Source organism: Oryzias latipes, chromosome 21, assembly GCF_002234675.1.
Source record: "Oryzias latipes chromosome 21, ASM223467v1".
In the NCBI taxonomy this organism is placed as follows: Eukaryota; Metazoa; Chordata; class Actinopteri; order Beloniformes; family Adrianichthyidae; genus Oryzias; species Oryzias latipes.
Window position 1 is genome coordinate 1,193,409 of NC_019879.2, and position 21,082 is coordinate 1,214,490.

General features: G+C 42.6%; 1 protein-coding gene across 1 annotated transcript in view; it reads left to right on the forward strand.

Moving 5' to 3' along the window:
• The first annotated feature begins 3,771 nt into the window (after positions 1-3,771).
• dpp10 (dipeptidyl peptidase like 10) overlaps positions 3,772-21,082 on the forward strand; it is a 102,226-nt gene continuing 84,915 nt past the window's right edge. The window contains exon 1 of the mRNA XM_023950653.1: positions 3,772-3,969. Coding sequence (XP_023806421.1) covers positions 3,910-3,969 — 60 coding nt within the window. The 5' untranslated portion in view covers positions 3,772-3,909. The remainder of the gene's footprint in view (positions 3,970-21,082) is intronic.

Genomic DNA, 21,082 nt, shown 5'->3' on the forward strand with positions numbered 1-21,082 from the left:
TCAACAAGAACCATTTCAGTAAGTCTTTTTTCACAATAAATGCAAATGTATCAAATGTTTTTCTTTTCAAACACCCAGAATTTCAACAATTTTTCTTTCAACAACAACTTCAATAACAAATGATTAAGTTTTTTAATTTTTACAAAGCATGTCCGTCTTATTCTGTATGGAACTTCATGAAGCCGTTGCTAGTGTGTATGAAACACAGGTTTCATACACACCATATTACCAAAAGTATTGGCCCACCGGCCTTGACTCACATGAACTGAAGGAACGTCCCATTCTAACCTATGGAGTTCTATAGGATGTGGTCCACCTTTTACAGCCATTACAGATTCAACTCCTCACTGTTGAGGAGTGTTTGTAGGACATTTGGACCATTCTACCAGAAGGTCATTGGTGAGGTCACACTGATGTTGGTGGAGAAGGCCTGGATCTCTGCCTCAGTCAGGTTGGGATCATGGAACTGTCCAGAATGTTTTGGTATCCTGAAGCATTCAGAGTCCCTTTCACTGGAACTGAGGGGCAAAGCCAAAGTCCTGACCAACAAGCCCACACCATGATTCCTCCTCCACACTCACAACAATGCAGTCCCAAATGTACCGTTGTCCTGGAAACCTCCAAACCCAGACTCCTCCATCAGATTTCCAGATGGAAAAGTGTGATTCCCCCCACCAGAGAAGGCGTGTCACTGCTCTAGAGTCCAGTGGCGGCGTGCTTTCCACCGCTGCATCGACGCTTTGCATTCACTTGGTGATGTGTGTTTGGATGCAGCTGCTCGCCATGGAAACCATTCCATGAAGCTCTGTGCGTGCTGGACCCGGACTGACCTGAAGGTCGCATGACGTCTGGAGGTCTGCAGCAACTGACTGCAGAAAGTCAGAGACCTCTTTGACCTTCAGCATCCGTGACCCCTCTCCATCAGTTTAGGGGTCGACCACATGGAGGCTGAGCTGCTGTTGTTCCCAAACTCTGATAGAGCTGACAGCTGACTGTGGAGGATTTAGGACAGTTCACCTCTGGATTTGATGCACAGGGGGGGTCCTGACAGTTCCACGCTGGAATTCACTGAGAGCGGAACATTCTGTCACAAATGTTTGTAGAAACAGTCTGCATGACTGACTGATAATTTTATTCACCTGTGGCAGGTAAAGTGATTAGAACACCTGATTCTGATCATCTGGATGGATGAGTGAACTTTTGGTAATACAGTGTACATCCAAGGGATTTTCAAGGAAACGTTTGATCACTCTAGTGAGGTTGGGGGCCTCAGAAATACCTGAATCCAATATGATGCCAATGGTTCTAAAGGGTTAAATATCCTGTAAATGCCATAGTGTGCTTTGGACCTTTTTAAATGTGCTCTAAGGATTCTTGCTCTGATGTTACTGGTGTAAATTGAAACCTCATCCTGCTCGCTTAAACTCAAAAAACATACATTGGCTGAAATATTGAGGGCTTCTTGTTACACTGGCCATATGAACAGGACGCTCATTTCTTATTCATAAAGGCAGTTTGTTGCAGCTAAACATTAGCAGACCAGGACCAGCTGACAAACGCGTCTCTCTGCACTTTTTCATGAAGACCCCCGGAGTCTCATTTGTCCCTGCTGTCTCCGGTTGCATGGCAGTTAAAGTTCATTCACTTCACAGTGGCTGTGCCATTAATTATAAAAAAAGAAATGCATATAGGTCTCAGATCAAGGTTTTTCTGTCTTGGTAATGTTCCATCTGTGGCTTTTGCCTGGCAGCTGTCCTGTTAGGTGTGGTGAGTCTCGTCTCTGACCATGAGGAGACTTGTGACACCCACTACGTCTGTGTGAGCTTCATGTTGGATGGGGCTGAATCCTGCAGCTGATTCTGCTGTTTCCTGCTTCATGTTTGTCCACAGACGGGGGACAGCAGGAGGAATCTTCCAGAAGGGGGGACGAGCTGAGCAGGGAAGGCACCATCCAGCATGTTTGCCTTTGGGCTGTGATTGAACTGCAGCACAGCTCAGACTCCTCTCAGGCGGGATAATAACTGTCATCAGTGTCTAAACATGCAGATGAATGAAACCCGGGGTGCTGAGCCAGGCGAAGGCTGCTCATTTGTTCGGGTACGCGTCTCCATTAAACAGCAATAAAGACAATTCATGGAACTCCCTCAGAGCGTGGGGGGGGGGGGGGGGTGCCAGAGATTCCTGCAGGGAGATTTAAAAAACAGCCAAGCTTCTCTGAAAGGATTTTAAAAATGAACTGTGCAACACTTTTCTTCAGTTTTCCTCTTTTCTCGCCAAGTATCATCTTGGAATATTTGGTCTCGACCTTTTCTTTGGACTCCTGATCTTCTTTTTCAGTTCCATCAGAAGGAAATCTCCCACTATGACCGTTACAGTATTTCATTGGATTCTGGATTCCTGAAAGAAGTTACAGGTTGTTGTAAAGTGTTTTTCTCAATAAGGTTTGATTTGATTTGATTTGATTTATTGATTTGTTTCAAGCATTGTAGTCAAAGCAATAAAGAATTTACATATATTTATCAAAGTCATTGCAGAAATGATGAAATGCGTAGTTTAAAAAGACAGAAAATAAAACAAAGCAAACACGTCACTTAAATCACATTTGCTAAATTAAATACAGTGATCAATAAGTCAAGTAGAGTTTGATTTATTTCTTGAAAAGGAGCGGGAAGAAGTGAAGGTATATAATCCCATCCCTACTGAGTTTATTCATTTGATAGTTTTACAGTTTTTCCAATCCGGTTCTGATCCGATAGATTCTTTTCAAGTTACTAAATTATTAATTATCTTCGGAAAACATTCATTCATGATTTCAGTATATGTAATAATCATTAATTATTATTAGAACACATCAGCACAATAAACCAGTAATGTTCATAGACTTTTCTGCATTGTCAGTGGACGGCAGCAGTAATGCTAGTGTGCTTTTCTTCTGTCTATCAGCCTACAGCTGTAGTTGGACTTGTAAGTTTAGCTGCTTTGTGAATCTTTGTGTTTAATGGTTCTGTGCAGATGGCAGAATTGAGGACAGAGAAGGAGGCGCAGCACAAAGAACCCCATTAAAGAGCTATTAGTATATATTGAATACTCTAAAGTATTCATCCATTGTTTTCCTGTTTCTCTTTCTTTATTCTAGTATCTTCCTCCGTGTTTTACTGCTTAACTTCTACAATTGTTCATCTATTTCAATCATTCAAACTATTCAAATGTTCAGCTTTTTCCAGCTGTGACTTTTGGTTTTTCAAATCCTTAACCATTTTTCCAGATATTCCAGGATTTCTGCCTCTATTGAAATAAATGGGGGATCCTTGGTGCAGAAGCTCGCTGGTTCGATACCCGGCTCTGGCCTTTTTCACAAACGCATCTGTTTTGTTGTTGTGCTGTTTTCACTTTATTCATGGTTTAACTTTGATCATTTCTGTCTTTATTTATTATTTACCAATTTTTACCCTTTAGTTTCATTTTCATTCAGGAATACAGCATCAAACCATATTTCCTAAATGCGGATCTTTCTAGTTTTTATGTTTATTCAGTGGGAAGCAGCTGTCAGTCAAGGTTGCAGGTCTGGAACCATCAGCGGGGAGTCTAAGCCCCGCCCCCGCCTCCCCACCTGTTCAATTATCTGCCCCCCCCCCCCTCCCCCTCCGTGTCTTGTACACACTGGGCGCTAAATGCTCTCATGACAGCAGCGGCTCTAGTGCACGTTCAGCGCTACTAGTCTGAAAAACTGCGGCGGATTAAGAAAAAGGCAACTTCCTAACACACCCCCCCCCCCCCGCCTGACGCTCAGCCGCGCACCCACCCACGGACGGAGAGGGAATCCGAGCCGCCGGACGCAGCAGAGCTGTTCCAGAACCGACCCGGTCCAGTTCTGCGCTCTTCCCCGAGGCTTTTACGTCACGTCCCAAGATGAATCAAACCGCCACCGTTTCCCACCAGGTGAAATGTCAGTCAACAAAGAGCATCAAGGTGAGCTCGTCACGTGGTTTGTTGGAACTTTCACTTCAGGCGCGCGGATGCTCACGAGACTCTGAAGTCCGGTTTGTGGAGGAGTTCTTTATGTTGTTTAATGTGCTTTGGCTGAGGAGTCAGTCGCTGTGGTGCAGCGGTACGCCGTGTAGGTGTTTTGGTCCAGCTTGGCTCCGCAAGCTGCAGACCTCCTGCTCCAGAGGCTGCAGACCTCGTGCTCCAGAGGCTGCAGACCTCCTGCTCCAGAGGCTGCAGACCTCCTGCTCCAGAGGCTGCAGACCTCCTGCTCCAGAGGCTGCGTCTTGTGCATTATTGTTTCCGCACAGGTCTGGATTTTAGGACAAAAACTGTAAACTGCGTCTGCGTGACTCCGCTGCCTTTTCTTTCGTGATTGTCTGCACACGAGCCCGTGGGATGTGGGGTCTCCCGCGCTGCTCCTGTTTGATTTGGGATCTGCATCCCTTTAACCTCCAGGTCCTTCTGCATTGATCCCCCGGTGTCCCTGCATGAAGACTTGTTCCCCCCACAGATTGGATGGATTAGTTCCCACAATGAGCTGCAATAGCAGCTTTATTTGATAAACGTCCTGCAGGTGCAGCTCAAGATCTCAGGACTTTTCAAAGCGAAGCCATACTTTTTAGTAACCAAGACAAACCAGAGCTCAGGAATGAAAAACAAATGAAATCTAACAACGGTCCCATTCTTCAAAGTTTAGAAACAAATGACTATATTTGCTTTTTATTCAAATTCTGGTCCTTACTTTTAGGTCCCTGCAGGTACGGCACCATCTTACCTCTCCAGTCTGCTTCTCAAATGTTAGTTTCGGGGGCCGTGTGTTTGCTGTGTCTGCTCCTAAACTATGGAATCAGCTGCAACCAGCAATTAGAGAAGTCATGCTGGAGAGTTTTAACAGAGAATTGTTCCTCTATTTCAGCCTTTTAGCATCAGCCTGGTTCTGGTTTGAATCTTTTAAATTGGTTTTCTGCTCGTAATTCTTTTCTGTTTCATGTGAACAGCACTCTAGATCTCCTTGGCTGGGGGTGGAAGATGCTTTATGAATAAATAAATAAATAATGATGATGAATAACAACTAAAAAAAAGAAATGAATGAAAATACAATTTTTTCCTTGTGACTTTAAGCAGCTGCTCCACTGCTAAGTTAGTAACTCGAAGCTAAAAAGCTCATAAAATCCAAACAATTAAACTTATTTGGAAAGTTTCTTTGGGGAGAAAAGAGTCAGGGAGGAAACAGAGAAAGAGCCTTCACCTTAAAAATGATTATAGCTGCTGTTTGCAGACAAAACCAGGAGTTTTCCTCCAAGTATGGATTTATTGAGACAGTTGTTCCCACGGAGCAGAAGATGCTCTGCTTGATATTTGGCAGCAGACACGGTGGATTCATGTTGATTATTATATTCCAGTTTTATGACGGTTGTCATTATATTTTGCTTTATGCATCCATCATTAGAAGTTGGACACAGCTGAAGTTGTTAGAATCCACTTTGACGTCTTCATCTTCATCACAAAGTCCAAGTTTAAACCAGCTGCAAACATTTGACAGAGAAGGAAGATTCCATCAAATAAAGTTTTTTCTGATTTGAGGAAACGAGTAACAGAGACGTTTATGACTTTTCCTTCCGCAGGTGCTTTAGAAATAAAATGACCTTGAATTTGAATGACTCCAGGTTTGAGGAGGTCCTTGAAGTATTCATCCATTCTACTGCGATGTTCTGCTGTTTTCTTTGTAGGCAGTTCACATAACAGATGTTTGTTTCAAATGGATGGCTTTGGGGTTGCACAGTGGTTAAACGGTTAAAATGCCCCCCCCCCCCCCCCCCCCGGGATAAATCAATTATTCTGGTTCTTCCTGTGCATGTGTTTTTCTCTGGGGGGTCAGGATTCTTTGCACGGATCAACAGGCCCCCTGTAGTAACCCCAGCTTAATCTGGGGTTATGTTAGATCAGTGTTTTTCAACCTTTTTGAGCCACGGCACACTTTATCCTTCACAAAAATCCTGCGGCACACCAGCATCCCAAAAAAAAAAAAAAGCAGTAGATGCTCAGTCTGCATTGATCTACAGCCCCTCCATGATCTCACATGCATTTTAGTGATAATTGTAGCAGAAAAAGCTGGAAGCTGCTGCTGTTTTTTCTAAAAGATGTAATAAAAGTTAAATTAGATGATTTAAAAACTGTTTGTGTGTTTGTTGTTGTTTCAAGACTAAGAGGAGAGACGCTGTCACTTTAACGCAATGCATCATGGGAGATGTAGTGATGTCAGACAGACTCTCTTCTCTGAGCTTCATTGTTTTGTTCTCTTGTTCCACGGTCTGACACCGGATTCTGTGGAAAGCTACACCGCTAAAGACGAGCTTTAGCTGGTACTTCTGTTGGAACTTAGAGACTTTATGAGCAGAATCAGAACAAGGAAGTGAAGACTTTAACCACTTCTGATTGGTCAGACTGATGACGGATGATTAAGCCTCCAAGAATGATTGGTGGAGACAGTTAAAGGGGCGGGACTTTTCCTAAAAAAGCTGAAGCTGCAGCTAAACTGTTGTACCGTCATTCTTATCAAAATGTCTTTAATAGAATTAAATAAACACAAAAAAGTATTTTATGATCTTTACTACTCATTGTTTTATCAGGATGAACACAGAGCTGATATCCTGGAGATGGAAAATGATTTTAGATCAGGTATGAGGGTAATTTCCCACGGCACACCTGACCATGTGACAATATGGATGTTACAGTTTTACTTTTTCAACCTACTGACAGGTTCTTCTGTTGCAGTGAAGAAAAAGCTGCTCTGATCTAAACCATGACAACATGGAGCCATGCTGCAGGATAAACGGGAAACAAAGGCTTTGCAGCCTAACTTCTGCATCTGTAAGTGAAGAGAACCAGCCAGCAGCTTCTTGAACCTGTGAGGGCTTCCCTCCTCACATCAACAGCCTGTACGGATGGGTTTGCCCTGCGGTTGATGGATTGCTGGAATCTTGGTCTTAAGAATGATTGAATTGCCTCTTGAATCAGCAAGTCAATAGATTACAGAGCTACGCCAGCTGACAGCAATATTTCCTGGCAATGAGGCTGTCTCTGTGGTGATGGATGTCATTAATTTGTTTTCTTCTAGAGTGATGTCTGCCAAGGATTTGCATTCAAAGCTCTTTGTTTGCTGTGGCCAAAAAAAACAGGAACATTGTTAGCATTTTTTCCTGAGTCCTTGGGAGAGCTCAGTGCTGTGCAATAACGTCTGGGACTAGATTGGAAATGGGAATTAGTTGAAGAAAAAAATTTCTGGAACGGTAAAAGCAAAGTGTTCATAAATGTCAACGGAACAGTCAGAAAGGCGCTTAGAGGCAGAAAACGGATGAGTTTGGGTTCATCTCAATGGAAAGACAAATTCATGGCTTTATTTCAAATGTAGGAGCGTCATCTTTGAGATGTTGTGATACTTTAAAGCTTAAAACAAACCAAAAGAAACTTGGTCAGACCACCTGAATCAGAGCTAGTGCATCTGAAAAGACACGATTCTATGAAGTAGAAGAAAATGACTGGAGAATTCCCTCCTCCTTGTGTGTACATGTCTGCCGGATGCAAAAGTTGGAAGTATTTATTTTTGGTAGCAGATGTATCTAAATGCCACCCTGTTGGCAGACTGACATTGCTGATCTTGTTTAATGTTTTCCAGCACCGTTTGTTCCCTCCTGCATGGCTGCTGGGGGGGATGTGTGCACTTTGACACATCTTCATGCAGAGAGGAGGCTGCAGGAGCAGAGCAGAGAAGTGGACAGCAGTGTAATAGAAGGAGCGCTGTGTGTGTGTGCATGTGTTTGTCTGTTCATGTGTGTGTGTGTTTGTGCATGTACATGTGTGTGGGTGTGCAGGCTTCTTCTGCTACCAGAACCTGGTCCCCTGGCAACGAGAGACATTTCCAAAGACTTCATTTTGAATGTTGGTCTGTGTCTGAACGGCCTTCCCTGACATTTTCTGCTCAAATACGTCCCTGGAACAGGTTCCAAAGCAGAACTGAGTATCCTCCAAGTGGGAAGCACTTTATTAATGCCTTCTCCTTCTTTAAATGTATACATTTAATTATTCAATACAGGGACCGAGCGTATTAATAAACATTTCTGTCAATAAGGGCTACTTTTCATCTGCAGTCCCTATAGATGTTAAAATCACCCTATCAAAATAAAATTACATATTTACATAACATAACTTACATATAGTAAATCATCAGCAGTTAACCTAAAAGTAAATTTTTTAATGTGCATAATAAGTACACATCCAATGATGCCAGATAAACTCAGATGGTTATTATTCCTGCATCTTGTCACGTCTGCCGCCCTACGCCCTTTAGGCAATCTTCTGCAGATGCCTGTTATTTAAATCAGCTCCTGCAACTCAGCCTTGCCAGAACGTCTCAGCTGAACAGCAACAACCACCTGCAAACGTGCTTCTTCTATCCTGACCGGTTTCTGCTCCACGACTAACCTGATCATCGTTCCTTCCCTCGAGCCACTACTCCATCTCCCTGACTGGTGGCTGGAGGACGTCACCACACTGACTTTCCTGATCCTGAAAGTTCAGGACTCTTTCTGGACCAAATTAGGTGGACTCCATGAACATCAGTAGTGGAGTCCCACAGGGGTCCATTTTGGCTCCTGTTCTTGTCGCCATCTTTATTAATAACCTGGGAAATCATTTGCCAAATGTTAAATTTCATCTTTATGCTTTATGCCTGGGGAGCGGGTAGCAGGTCTCCATGGACTTTAGATCCAGGGAAATCCCTTTAGATGTGAGAAATGATTCCACTTGGTGTTCCAGAGACTCACCGCTGTTCTTACCAGGATCAGAAGCAATGCTAGCAAGGATAGCTTTGGTAGCTCTGGCTGCGTTAGCCCTTGCCGGGGTTTGATCTGTAATCCAGTGATCATCACATAATTCCTCTGGGCTTGTTCCACCTCGTCCACTCCATTCTCCAGAATGGTGACCCTGTTTTCTTGATGCTTGTTCTGATCTCCTCAGCTGGTTCTAAGAGCGGTGTTAGATTAGCTTTGAGGTCTTCGAGCGCCTTTCTAAAGTCTTCATTGTCTCTTATCGCTTGTTTTCTTTCTTCGGGGCCACGGTCAGCTCTCTATTGTTTCTTTTAAAAACCTCGTCTGACTCTGTCTGCTCATCCCAAAAGCAAAGAGTTGTTTAGGCACACTGCTGATCAAAAGCCCATCATTAGTCCAATAGGCAAACATGACGTACTTGTATTAATATTTGCTTTAAAAAAATCAGCAGATGAAAGGTGAGGGTTGGGGGGTGAGGGGAGAAAAAAAACCCTGCAAATGTAAAATACTTCCCACTTTGGTAAAACAAGTTGTCTTTCTGCAGCGTACACAATGTCATGCCAAAGGAGGCGCCGCATGGATTGACTGGTTCCTCTGGCAGAGAGGGGGTGTTGATTGGAGCAACACTCCAACTGGGTGTGAAAAGCAGCAGGACTCATAGCTGGGATGAAATCTTCACTGCAGCTTGTTTCTCACCGCAACACTTTGGCAGCTTTAAAGAGCAAAAGGGCTTTTTTACTTTAATAATCTAAAATGCATCATTCTGTGCTCTATGATGATGATCACACGCTCATCTATTTGTCGCTGACATTTCACTGATCTCTTTAGTTCACTGTCAGTGGAAGTTTGGACTTCTAACCTCTGACTTTACAACCTCCTCTGAGATCCTAACTTGCAGCTCTTCTGGGCTCCAAGCTCAGCTCTTGCAGTTCCTGTCAATGTTTGTTGAAAAAAATAAAAAACAGAACTGGACTGAGAACTGTGTGTGTTTGTCAGTGGTCTGAAGCTGCCAGAGACCTCCAGGGACAGAACGGTGTAAAAACTGAAGTGTGACTGACTGAACTGTGTGAGCTTGGTGCCACCATTTGGGTTAAATGCTGTTCAAATGAGCCCCAAACAGGGGGACATTGACAAATGTGTCTGTGGGAGACCAGCATTGTCTTCTCAGACGGTCTGCTTTGATTAGCAGGTGGAAAAGTTGGTGCAAGCTGAGCAAGAAGACCCTCAGCCGCTTGAAAACAAAAGCCCGGTTTGCTTGCAAAAGAAAGTAGATTATTCTGGAAGTGGAAGTGCACAATTAGACCAAATAGTGAAAATAAAGCAAAGGCTGTCTGCAGGGCATGTAAGAAGTACAATACACAAATACGGGAGATTTCGTCTACTTAAAGATGGTTTTGTAAAGCCGGGTGGGTGCGTTTGAATCAACTGCATCGTCTTCAAAGGAGCAGGTGGAACAGCACCATCATGAATGGAAAAAGCTGTTGGTCACATGACCCCCCCCCCCCCCAGTTTATATTTAGCCCATTTTTAGGTTTTTGCTCCATTTGGATAAACTTTTCTTCAAGCAGCCAAAAGGAGGAGCAGTTGTTGGAACACATACAACTAGTGAATTTGGGATTTGATAAACTGCTGTCACTCCAAAGATGCTTTCTGGTTGCTCTGTTCTTTTTATTAGCTGTGCTGTCGAGCATCAACATATACAGCCAAGCAGAGGTCTTTCTAACAGCCAGGAAGTGAGCATGGTTGCTCCATCCTGGGGAGGATGCCTCCTTCATGTAGACACTCCTGAGATTTCTTCTTATTTTCCGGAACCTGTTTTTTTTTTTTTTTTTTTTTTTTCCAGGAGTTTTTCCTAACCGGGAAGGAGGGTCTTCAGGCAGGGATGCCCAGTTTAGTTTAGTCCTTAGCCTATTGAATTCTCTGACTTGATGTTCTTTATGATTCATGTTTTTACACAATTACTGGTTGAAGCCCATTAAGATGACTGCAGCTGTACATGTTGGGCTATATAAATACAATTGAACTGAATTTATTCATTAAAAGAACTGGAGTAAAACTAAATAAAGACACAAATAATGTACAAAACTTCGTCAGATATTCTGCAAATAAATGTATGAAATCATTTGTTCAGATGGCAGCTAAAGATATGCATAGTTGGGCATGAAATAGAATTATAAAGAAAAGAAAACCTGACAGCCAATGCTTGTGGTTTCTAGCAGATGCAGTGGTAAAGTGTCCTAGTATGCTTCAGAATTTATGTTTTGTTATTTTATCTCCAGTCTCTTGGTGGCTGGCCATGGTCAGCATGGACAGAGGATGAAAAGTAGCTTAGGCTACAATCCTGCATATTTGCAGTGTTTCTCTTTTGTTAGAGCACTCCACACTGTTTTTGAATGCATTGTCCCTTTATGAAATAAATACAATACAAATAAAAGCTCCAACGCTTATACCAAACTCAATACTAAAGTTAATATTAACCCTTGTTCTATCCTAGGCACTTGAACATTGGGAGTTGGGTCATCAAGACCCACTAGACAGTGCTCTGAACCTTTTTTCTTCAATGATTTGTGATCTTCACTGGTGTCCATGGATTACATGAAATCTTTCCACCTTTATCCACCTTTGTCATGGTAGGGAGAACACCTCAATGGAAGGGGGGGTCACCTAAGATAGCACAAGGGTTAAGCATGTTTTACTTCCAATAAACAAGACACACCTTTAGCCCAGTTTTGATGTCAAAAATTAAAAAAAAAAAAATATATATATATAACAACCAAAAGGGGTTAAAAAAGTTGTTGAGGGTTTTGCATTGAAGTGAAAGCGGATCAACTGGAATCTGGTGGTTACCTGGGGATTTGCTCCAGTTACTTTTATTGTCCAAACCACATGTGTCAAACTTACGGCCCGGGGGCCAAATGTGGCCCTCCATGTCATTTTCTGTGGCCCGCGTGAGCATAAAGGTTTTTAATTTCTTAAAATAAAAAATTAAAAATGTTGTGTATTTATTAATATCTAGGGGGAATCAGACTTTAACTATCCGATTGGACAACTATACATTAGGACTTAAACACTGTCCATATAACCTAACCTGACAGAATCAAATGTAAAAGGATTTATGATAGAATAACAAGCAAACTGGAATTGTCACTTTAAAATGTTATAATAAATAATGAGTTGCTTAACATTAAGGAGTAGTTACATTTATTTTCATTACATTTAGTTACATGTATAAGTTCTATCTGACCTTTTGAGGACAGACACTATGCTGATGTGGCCCTCAGTGAAAATGAGTTTGACCCCCCCTCATCTAAACAGTCAGAAGAAGTTTAATCTGATTTAGATTTATACAGGGTGTCTACACAAATATAGAAATTGAGTTTTTAAGACAATTCAATACTAAATTTAAGACCCTATTTTTAAAGAAAACAAACAAGTCTAATGTAACAAACAAACAAACAGTAAATAAGGTAAGAACACGTCAAAAGGATGAACCAGAGGTTTGATATTACCACAATTATTCAATTACCGGGAAAGTAAACACTATTATAATTAATTAGTTAAATAATATCTACTCTTGTCCACGGTTCTTGTGCAGCTTTGAGGTTAGACAATAACTTGGCTTTTCATTTGAAATCTCATGGTTGAGGCTGGCCAGAGTGGTCTATAGGGATGCATTTTGTTCTGCTTAAGGCTCAGACTACAAAGCTTTGTTTTTAGAAAGAACTGGAGGTTTTCCTCACCTTTCCTGTCGTTTGTCTGTTTTACCTGTATTTTCATAAAACAGATATGGATTTTTTGTTCCCGTTTTCTCAATGGTGCCAACATTAAGTTTAATTCAATTGTTTTAGTCTTTAACGTGTCAAAGGAAAATAACTTCTTACTCCCTCAATAAAGGTGACAAGACGACATTTCTGACACAAACACATTTTTCTGATCCACTCTGGTTTTTGGGTTTCAGTTTGATTTTTGTTAAATATCTTTGAAATGTTAGAAACACCTCAATAAAAACTCAAACACTCATAAATCTTGACACCCCCATACGCAGACACATAAACCAAAATTTTCAAAACCAGAAAAACATATTGGTGAAAGTAAGTGTGCAGGAAAGAGGATTGAACTTTTTGAGTCATTTCCAGCTGTTTAAATGTGAGATTATAATTTAAAGCTTCATTTTTCTTTTTTGACCTGAAGCCTTTAATCTGACAGAGATGCCACGACAGACTTAAGCCTCACTGTGACAGCACCACAGAGGAACAGGTGCCCTCCCCAGTGATGTAAGGTGGGCCAAACGGTTTCAGATGAAGGACAACAGCTGGCTGTCTTTAGGGATTCTGGGATGCATTGCTCCAAAAAGGTGAAGCATCACAGCAAAGGGAGCAGAACCCTGCAGTAGAGTTCTGGTTCCATCATTCCATTGTTTTTTCCGTTTCTGTAATATTCAAGATGAGGACGGTGTTTTTAAACGATCATCTTAAAAACTCTTTCAATTCCTCTTTAGAGCAGAACTCTGAGTGTTTCTCTAAACTTTAGCTTTATTGCAGTGAGCCTTATTACTCGGAGGAAAAGGTACGCCCTCCACATGGGCCAGAGCTGACCTGCCATACCTTTAAACCCGTTATGTTAAACTAAAATGGCTTCTGCTGCTTCCCACCCGAAGGACAGGATTGGGCTCCACCCTCCAGCACTTGGGTGGGCCGCATTTCGGTCCTGTGGGGTGTGGTAGGTCAGTTTGGGTGTCCATCGGTGCCCTCATGGGGGCGTGGGGCGGTGCTTTGCTGTGAGCACTTTCTGGAGTTGGTGCTCAGGTTAGGGACGATTGGGGGGGGGGGGCACCAACTGTTCTTTTTATGTCTGAAACTTGGCATCAGTGTCTTGGAAGTACCCTGCAACGCCAACGCTGCAATTAGCAGTTTTTATGTGGATCTGCATCATGCTGCAGACAACGCTCAAGTGTTTTGTGTTTGCGTGCTTTTTGAGCATTCAGATGTCAGTTGCCGTGTTAAAAAAAATGCAGCCCTTTTTGTTCTAAGACATCAAAAACTTTACATCTGTCTATCAAAGACAGGTCCCCATCAAAGATCTGGGAGGGGTTCCAGGCCAGCTTTCACCTTGTTACTATTCCACACATTTCAATTTGCTGGGTTTTTTATTTTATTAAGATGTGAAGAATTGGTAAATGCCTCCCCAGAATGCCATTACAAATCTAGACTGTCAACAACCCCAACTGCTGGCAAAAAGGCCTGAACATCAACTGCTACAGTAACCAATTTAATATGCAATTCAGGCTGAAAATATGAAAATACGTTTTGCAATTTAGAATTCAAAAAAAAAAAAAAAAAGCAATTCAATCTTAAAATCTGAATAAATTGCATTTTAAATGGTCATGGCCTTTGATGTCATTTAAATGAAAATGTGCCTTGAAATTTACGATTCAATAAAAAAAAGACATTTCAATACAAGGTTTGCTTTATACGTGTCCTGACATTAAGATATAAAAATATATCTTGTTCCCACAGATGAATATCTTGTTCCCACAGATTATTATCTCGTTCGCACGAAATACTATTCCGTTCCCACAAGATACTCTTGCGTTCCCTCAAAATACTATTCCGTTCCCTCGAAATGATTAACTCGTGCGAACACAATAATTATGTCGTTCGAACGCAATAAGGCACAAGCTGGTCACAAGTGACGTCATTTCCGGGTGAGCTATTCCCAGTGCTAGTTGTGTGACTGCTGTCGTCTTGTTTGGCATTAGCCTTACTACTATTGCTTACTCTAAGGGTTATCTGGGTTAATATTCACATCTAGTACCTTTTATTAGCTAATTCACCACTGTTAAACCGCTTGCTGTTCACTTTTCTCATTTTGCTAAATAAACCACTTCTCTTTACTTAAACACCGCTAGCCTTAGCTTAGAACCTAGTATGGCCACCACCACTCCTTCCGCCTCTCCTCCTCTCTCCTGCCCCATGTGCCATATGTTTAGTGATGATCCTGCCTCCTTTAGTGAAGATAGGGGTAGGTGTGTTAAGTGTAGTCTTGTGTTAGACTTGGAGGCCAGGCTGGAGCAGTTAGAAGCGCGGCTCCGCACAGTGGAAGCTAAGCCGGCTAGCCAGGTCGTTACTCGTAGCGCGGGCCGCGCTACCAGGGCTAACTTAGCTAGCACCCCAGCGCCCTCCCAACAGCCGGGAGACAGTCAGGGGTTTGTACCGGTTGGGAGGAAACATAGTGCTAAACGCAAAAACTTAGAGCACCCGAGACTCCACGTTAGTAATAGGTTCTCCCCCCTCAGCGACACACCCGCTGAACACTCAACTCTGGTTATAGGCTCTTCTGAAGTTAGAAACGTGGAGCTCCCAGCGGCTACAGTCAGGTGTTATCCGGGGGCCAGAGTTGGTGACATCGAGGGGAACCTTAGGATGTTAGCTCAGAGTAAGTCCAGGTTCCGTCGAGTCGTGATTCACGCAGGCGGTAATGATGCCCGACGGAGACAGTCAGAGGTGGTTAAGTTAAACGTAACTTCGGTGTGTAAACTGGCTAAGACGATGTCCGACACTGTAATTTTCTCTGGTCCCCTGCCGAACTTAGTCAATGATGAAATGTACAGCCGCTTTTCATCATTTAACCGCTGGCTTTCTAGATGGTGCCCAGAAAACGGCGTTGGTTTTGTGGATAACTGGAGCGCGTTTTGGGGGAAGCCCGGTCTCATGCGGAGAGACGGCGTCCATCCCACCCGGGACGGTGCCGCTCTTCTTTCTAGAAACATTTCTGCTAGGCTTAGTCTGTTAACCTGACAATCCAGAGACGAGACCCGGGCGCAGAGCAGCAGTGTAAAACGCTCCTCTGAGCCTCCCTTAGGGTTAGTGCCGGTGCAAAACCCATGCAGGGAAAGTCAAGCAGGTCCTAGCTTTAGCTTATGTGCTGAAAGACAAATGAAAGGAGCGCGTCATAGAAACCTTAAAGTGACAGACAGCAGTACTCACAAGCAGAATTATGATGTCATTAAATGCGGTTTATTAAACATTCGATCCATTTCCTCCAAGTCCCTCTTAGTCAACGAGTTAATTACTGATAAGAATCTTAGTCTTTTAGCCTTAACAGAAACTTGGCTCCATCAGGATGACTATGTTAGATTGAATGAAGCAACCCCCCCCACTTATGCTAACTATCAGAAATCCAGGATTTCAGGGAAAGGAGGTGGTTTGGCAGTAATATCACAGTCTAGCTTACTTCTCAGCCCTAAAGTTAAAAATGCTTATAATTCATTTGAAAGCATCATATTGTCTTTAAGTCACCCAAACAGGAAAACTCGAAAACCTGTTTTACTCATAATTATTTATCGCCCCCCCGGCCCATATTCAGAATTTTTAACTGAGTTTTCCGACTTCCTATCGACTATTGTCTTAGATTCTGATCAAATTATAATATTAGGGGATTTTAATATTCATGTTGATGACCCCAGTGACTGCCTAGGAACGGCTTTTGCAGCTTTATTAGATGATGTTGGTTTCACCCAAAGTGTGAATGAACCCACTCACTGTCATAAGCACACCCTGGACCTTGTTCTAACCCATGGGATAGAGATCAGCCAGCTGAGTGTCCTTCCTCTTAACCCCATCATTTCTGATCACTTTATGATTACCTTCCAGCTTACACTGGAACATCCTTCTGCCCCAGTGAATAAGAAACAACTTAGAAGAACCTTAACTGACCGTTCTGTGTCTGAGTTTAAACACACAGTTCAGCCAGTACTTAGTGATATTCTGAGAAAATACTCTGAGACCAGCTCCCATAGTATCAGTCCTAGTATAAATGACCACTTTGTTAATGATGCCTTACAAGCCCTCAGGAGTACACTCGATGTTGTTGCCCCCTTGAAACCTAAGTTCGTCAGACAAAACCGAGTAGCACCGTGGTTTAACGCTGAAACTCGTTCTCTTAAACGAGAAACCCGTAAGTTGGAAAGAGAATGGCGCCGCTCCGGTTCAGAGCAGTCTCTGGATATCTGGAAACATAGCCTATTAAATTATAAAAAAGCTCTGCGTAGAGCTAGAAGCCAGTACTATTCAACCTTAATATCAGAGAATGGAAACAATCCAAGATTTCTTTTTAGCACTATAGCTAAATTAACTCGCAGTCAGAGCTCAGTAGAACCACATGTTCCTGTTTCTCTCAGCTCTGATGATTTTCTTACATTTTTCGATAGTAAAATCTCAAATATTAGACATAAGTTAAATCAAGTTATTCCTACTATCAGCCCAGAACAGGCTGAAGCGGTAGAAATGGAGGCATCCATAGAAACCTCTGTAACATTAGACTGCTTCACTGCTTTGGATCAATAACATCAGTTATTACGTCCTCCAAATCCTCAACGTGTCTGTTAGACCCAATTCCCACTAGACTTTTTAAAGAAACTTTTCCCCTAATCAATGATCCCATATTAACAATGATAAATGCCTCTCTGGAAACGGGTTACGTGCCACAGTCTTTTAAATATGCAGTTGTTAAACCTCTTCTGAAAAAGCCCAGTTTGGATCCTAGTATCTTGGCCAACTATAGACCGATATCAAACCTGCCCTTTATTTCTAAAATCCTAGAAAGAGTTGTAGTTAAGCAGCTTTACTGCCACCTACAGGACAACAGCCACTTTGAAGACTTTCAGTCGGGGTTTAGACCTCACCACAGTACGGAAACTGCACTAGTTAGAGTCTCTAATGACTTGTTATTGGCCTCAGAAAAGGGACTACTTTCTATTCTGGTCCTGTTGGACCTCAGTGCTGCCTTTGACACTATCGACCACGGTATTTTACTCCATAGATTAGAGCAGGACATAGGGATCAGAGGATCTGCTCTCCAGTGGTTTAAATCCTATCTGTCTGATAGGTATCAGTTCGTTAATGTAAATGGACATTCCTCTCAGTGCACTCGAGTCAACTATGGAGTCCCACAGGGCTCAGTCTTGGGACCGATCCTGTTTACGCTTTATATGTTACCCCTAGGAAACATAATCAGGAAACACAGCATTAATTTTCATTGTTATGCCGACGATACGCAGTTGTATTTATCCATGAAGCCTGACCAGAATGACCAGATAGAGAAACTGAACGCCTGCATCAGTGACATCAAGACCTGGATGACAATTAATTACCTCCTCTTGAACCCAGAAAAAACTGAGGTCATTATACTTGGTCCTAAAAACCTCAGAGATGCTCTGTCTGCTCAGATAGTCTCCCTGGATGGCATAAGTATAGCCCCCAATTCCACAGTTAGAAACCTTGGGGTTTTACTTGACCAGGATTTATCATTTAAGGCTCACATATCTCAGGCGTGTAGAACTGCCTTTTTTCACCTGTGGAATATTGCTAAGATCAGAAATCTACTTTCTAAGAGTGATGCTGAAAAACTCATCCATGCATTTGTTACGTCGAGGCTGGATTACTGTAACTCCTTGTTAGCAGCGTGTCCTAAGAGTTCCTTAAGAAGTCTCCAGCTTGTTCAGAACGCAGCAGCTAGATTGTTAGCTGGAACCAGCAGAAGAGATCACATCACTCCTGTGTTAGTTTCGCTCCATTGGCTCCCAGTTGATTCTAGAATTAAGTTCAAGATCCTCCTGTTAACCTATAAGGCCTTACATGGAATGGCCCCGTCCTATATTAAGGACCTCATAGTCCCTTACCAACCAATCAGAACACTTCGCTCGCAAAATGCAGGACTGCTTGTGGTTCCTAGAATTAGTAAAAGTACGGTTGGAGGTAGAGCGTTTAGCCACCAAGCCCCTGTCTTATGGAATAAACTCCCAGCTCATGTAAGAGAGGCCGACTCAGTTTCTACATTCAAAGCTAGACTGAAAACATTCCTCTTTGGACAGGCTTATTGTCAGACTAGTTAGTATTAAGAGATTATTTAACTTAATGTTAGTTTGTTTAAATTAAACTTAATAATAACTATTTCTTTTAAAAGGCTGCTAGAAGTTGAAGCTGGGGTAACTATGGTGCTCTGGGGTTCTGTCCTCTTTCCTTTTTTACTTCTACCCTTCCTCTCCTCTATTCTTGATCATAATTTATCATTTAGTTCTCCATGCCTCTGTTTGGTGCAGTGCGATTCATGTATTGTCCCTCTTTTCCTCTCCCCTCCTGGGGAGTGGGAGTGCTTCCAGACCCCAGTTGGCTCATCCGTGCTCCAGTTCCTGACCGTTTACCTCGTCTTTGCTCCCGCTCCTACACCTGGCTGTGGTTCCTGTCTCCGGCTCGACTCGCGCCTTTGACTGTCCCCACAACCACGGCTGGATGAAGCTCGTCTGCTGGACTTTTATATTTGTAGTTGTAGATTTAGATAAGTTAATTCTTCTCTAAGAGTTCTGGTAAATCGCCTGTCCGTCCTGGGGGAGGATCCCTCCTTCATGTGGGCACCCCTGAGGTTTCTTCGTTTTTTCCGGAATCCGGTTTTTTTGGGAGTTTTTCCTTACCGCGAAGGGGGGTCTAAGGGCAGGGATGCCAGTATAGCTTAGTCAGTTTGTTAGTTCATTTTAGTATTTTTCTATTGAACTCTTTGTATTCGTGATCCTTTTGATTTCATGTTTTACTTCGAAGCCCATCGAGACAACTGTTGTTGTGATTTTGGGCTATACAAATAAAATTGAATTGAATTGAATTGAATTGAATAATTAATCCGTTCGAACGCAATAATTATTCACGTCATAAGTCATTCACGCGGATATGCTCTCTGTACGCCGGCAAAAGCCGCTTTCAGCGGTAACTTCCGTGTCTCTGTGACCCATATTCGTTCAAAAAAGGAACATGAAAAACAAAAGTGATCACTTTATTACTGTCTCAATGAATATAAGAAAAATATCAAAAGATTTATGATAACTAGGCTGCTTTGTCATACGATAGCTCCTGCTAGGCTACTACTACTAGCGCCGCCGCAAAGCTCTTTGATGTATGCCGGCATTTGGGCAACTGGCTGGTCTGTTGACAGACAGACAGCTGATATTGTAGTTTAGGGTCGAATAGGAATAATAATATTCAGGATTTGTTTTTTATTAACTTTAGCAGTCAGTATCTTTACATTGGAAGGCTATTAGGCTACATGCTAACTGACTAGCCGATCATTGATCCTGTTATTAATTTACGTCATAGATTTACAGCAGATACCTTCACATTTCTGTCTGTGTGTGTCTCATTACATTGCATTGAAGACACGGAGGATGTTTAGAGAACATATTTATTTATTTTAAAAAGCACAAAAGCATCCATCGTATTCACGTTCATTCACATGATCATGATGATGATCTGGTACGCCCTCCGGTCATCTTACTGCAAAAGCCGCTTCCTGCCGCTACTTCCGTGTCTCTGTGAGCATTCAATAGGGGTAAAAATAAAAGCAAGAATGGTCGATCTGTTATTGTCTCGATGAAAATCTGAAAAATATCATATTAAGCTGGCTGCTTCACCTAATGCACTTACCTTTAGCTCGTAGCATAACAACAATAGCAGTACGTCACGTTTCCCAGCATGCTTACCGGCAAATCATTGGCCAATCATTGGTCTTGTTGTTAAACCTTGGTCACGGCTTCCAGTGCGCAGCCGCAAAGATGGCAGCTTAGAGTCTTCTCTCCTCCGACATTTGGAATCAAATTGCCCTTCAAACTCGACAAACGATATCCAAAGTGATTCCAAGAGATGGAAAAGGGCAAGATGTGGACCCGAGACAAGCAGGCTAAACTTAAGCCAAAGAAAACCACGCAAACTGCCGATTTTCCTGGAAGCAACAGCCCAGAGTGCCCACGTGCTGGTGTTAGCAGCGCATCACCGGCTAATGCTAACGAAGACGAGCCAGATGAAGAAATCAACCTAACAACAATACTGACAGAAATAAAAAGTTTCCGCCAGGACAACAAACAACAATTGAGAGAAATTAAGGAAGAGCTTAGCAAGGCAAAGATAAGGCTTGACGAGGCGGAAGAGCGGATTGTGAGCGCTGAGGAAAGGCTGCAATCAATGGAAGAAGTCATGGAGGAGCTGGTGAAACTTCAGTCACAGCTAGAAACTCAACAATCGGACCAGGAAGGAAGGGCCAGACGAAACAACATCAGGATCTACTCTGTGGCGGAGGGCTCCGAAAATAAATCCCCATCAATGATACACTTTGTCGAAGAGCTGCTTAAACAAAATCTGTCATTAGCGGAAGACAGAAACCTCCAGATCGAACGAGCACACCGAGCCCTGGGTCCAGCACCACGAGAAGGGGGGCCGCCGAGATCCATT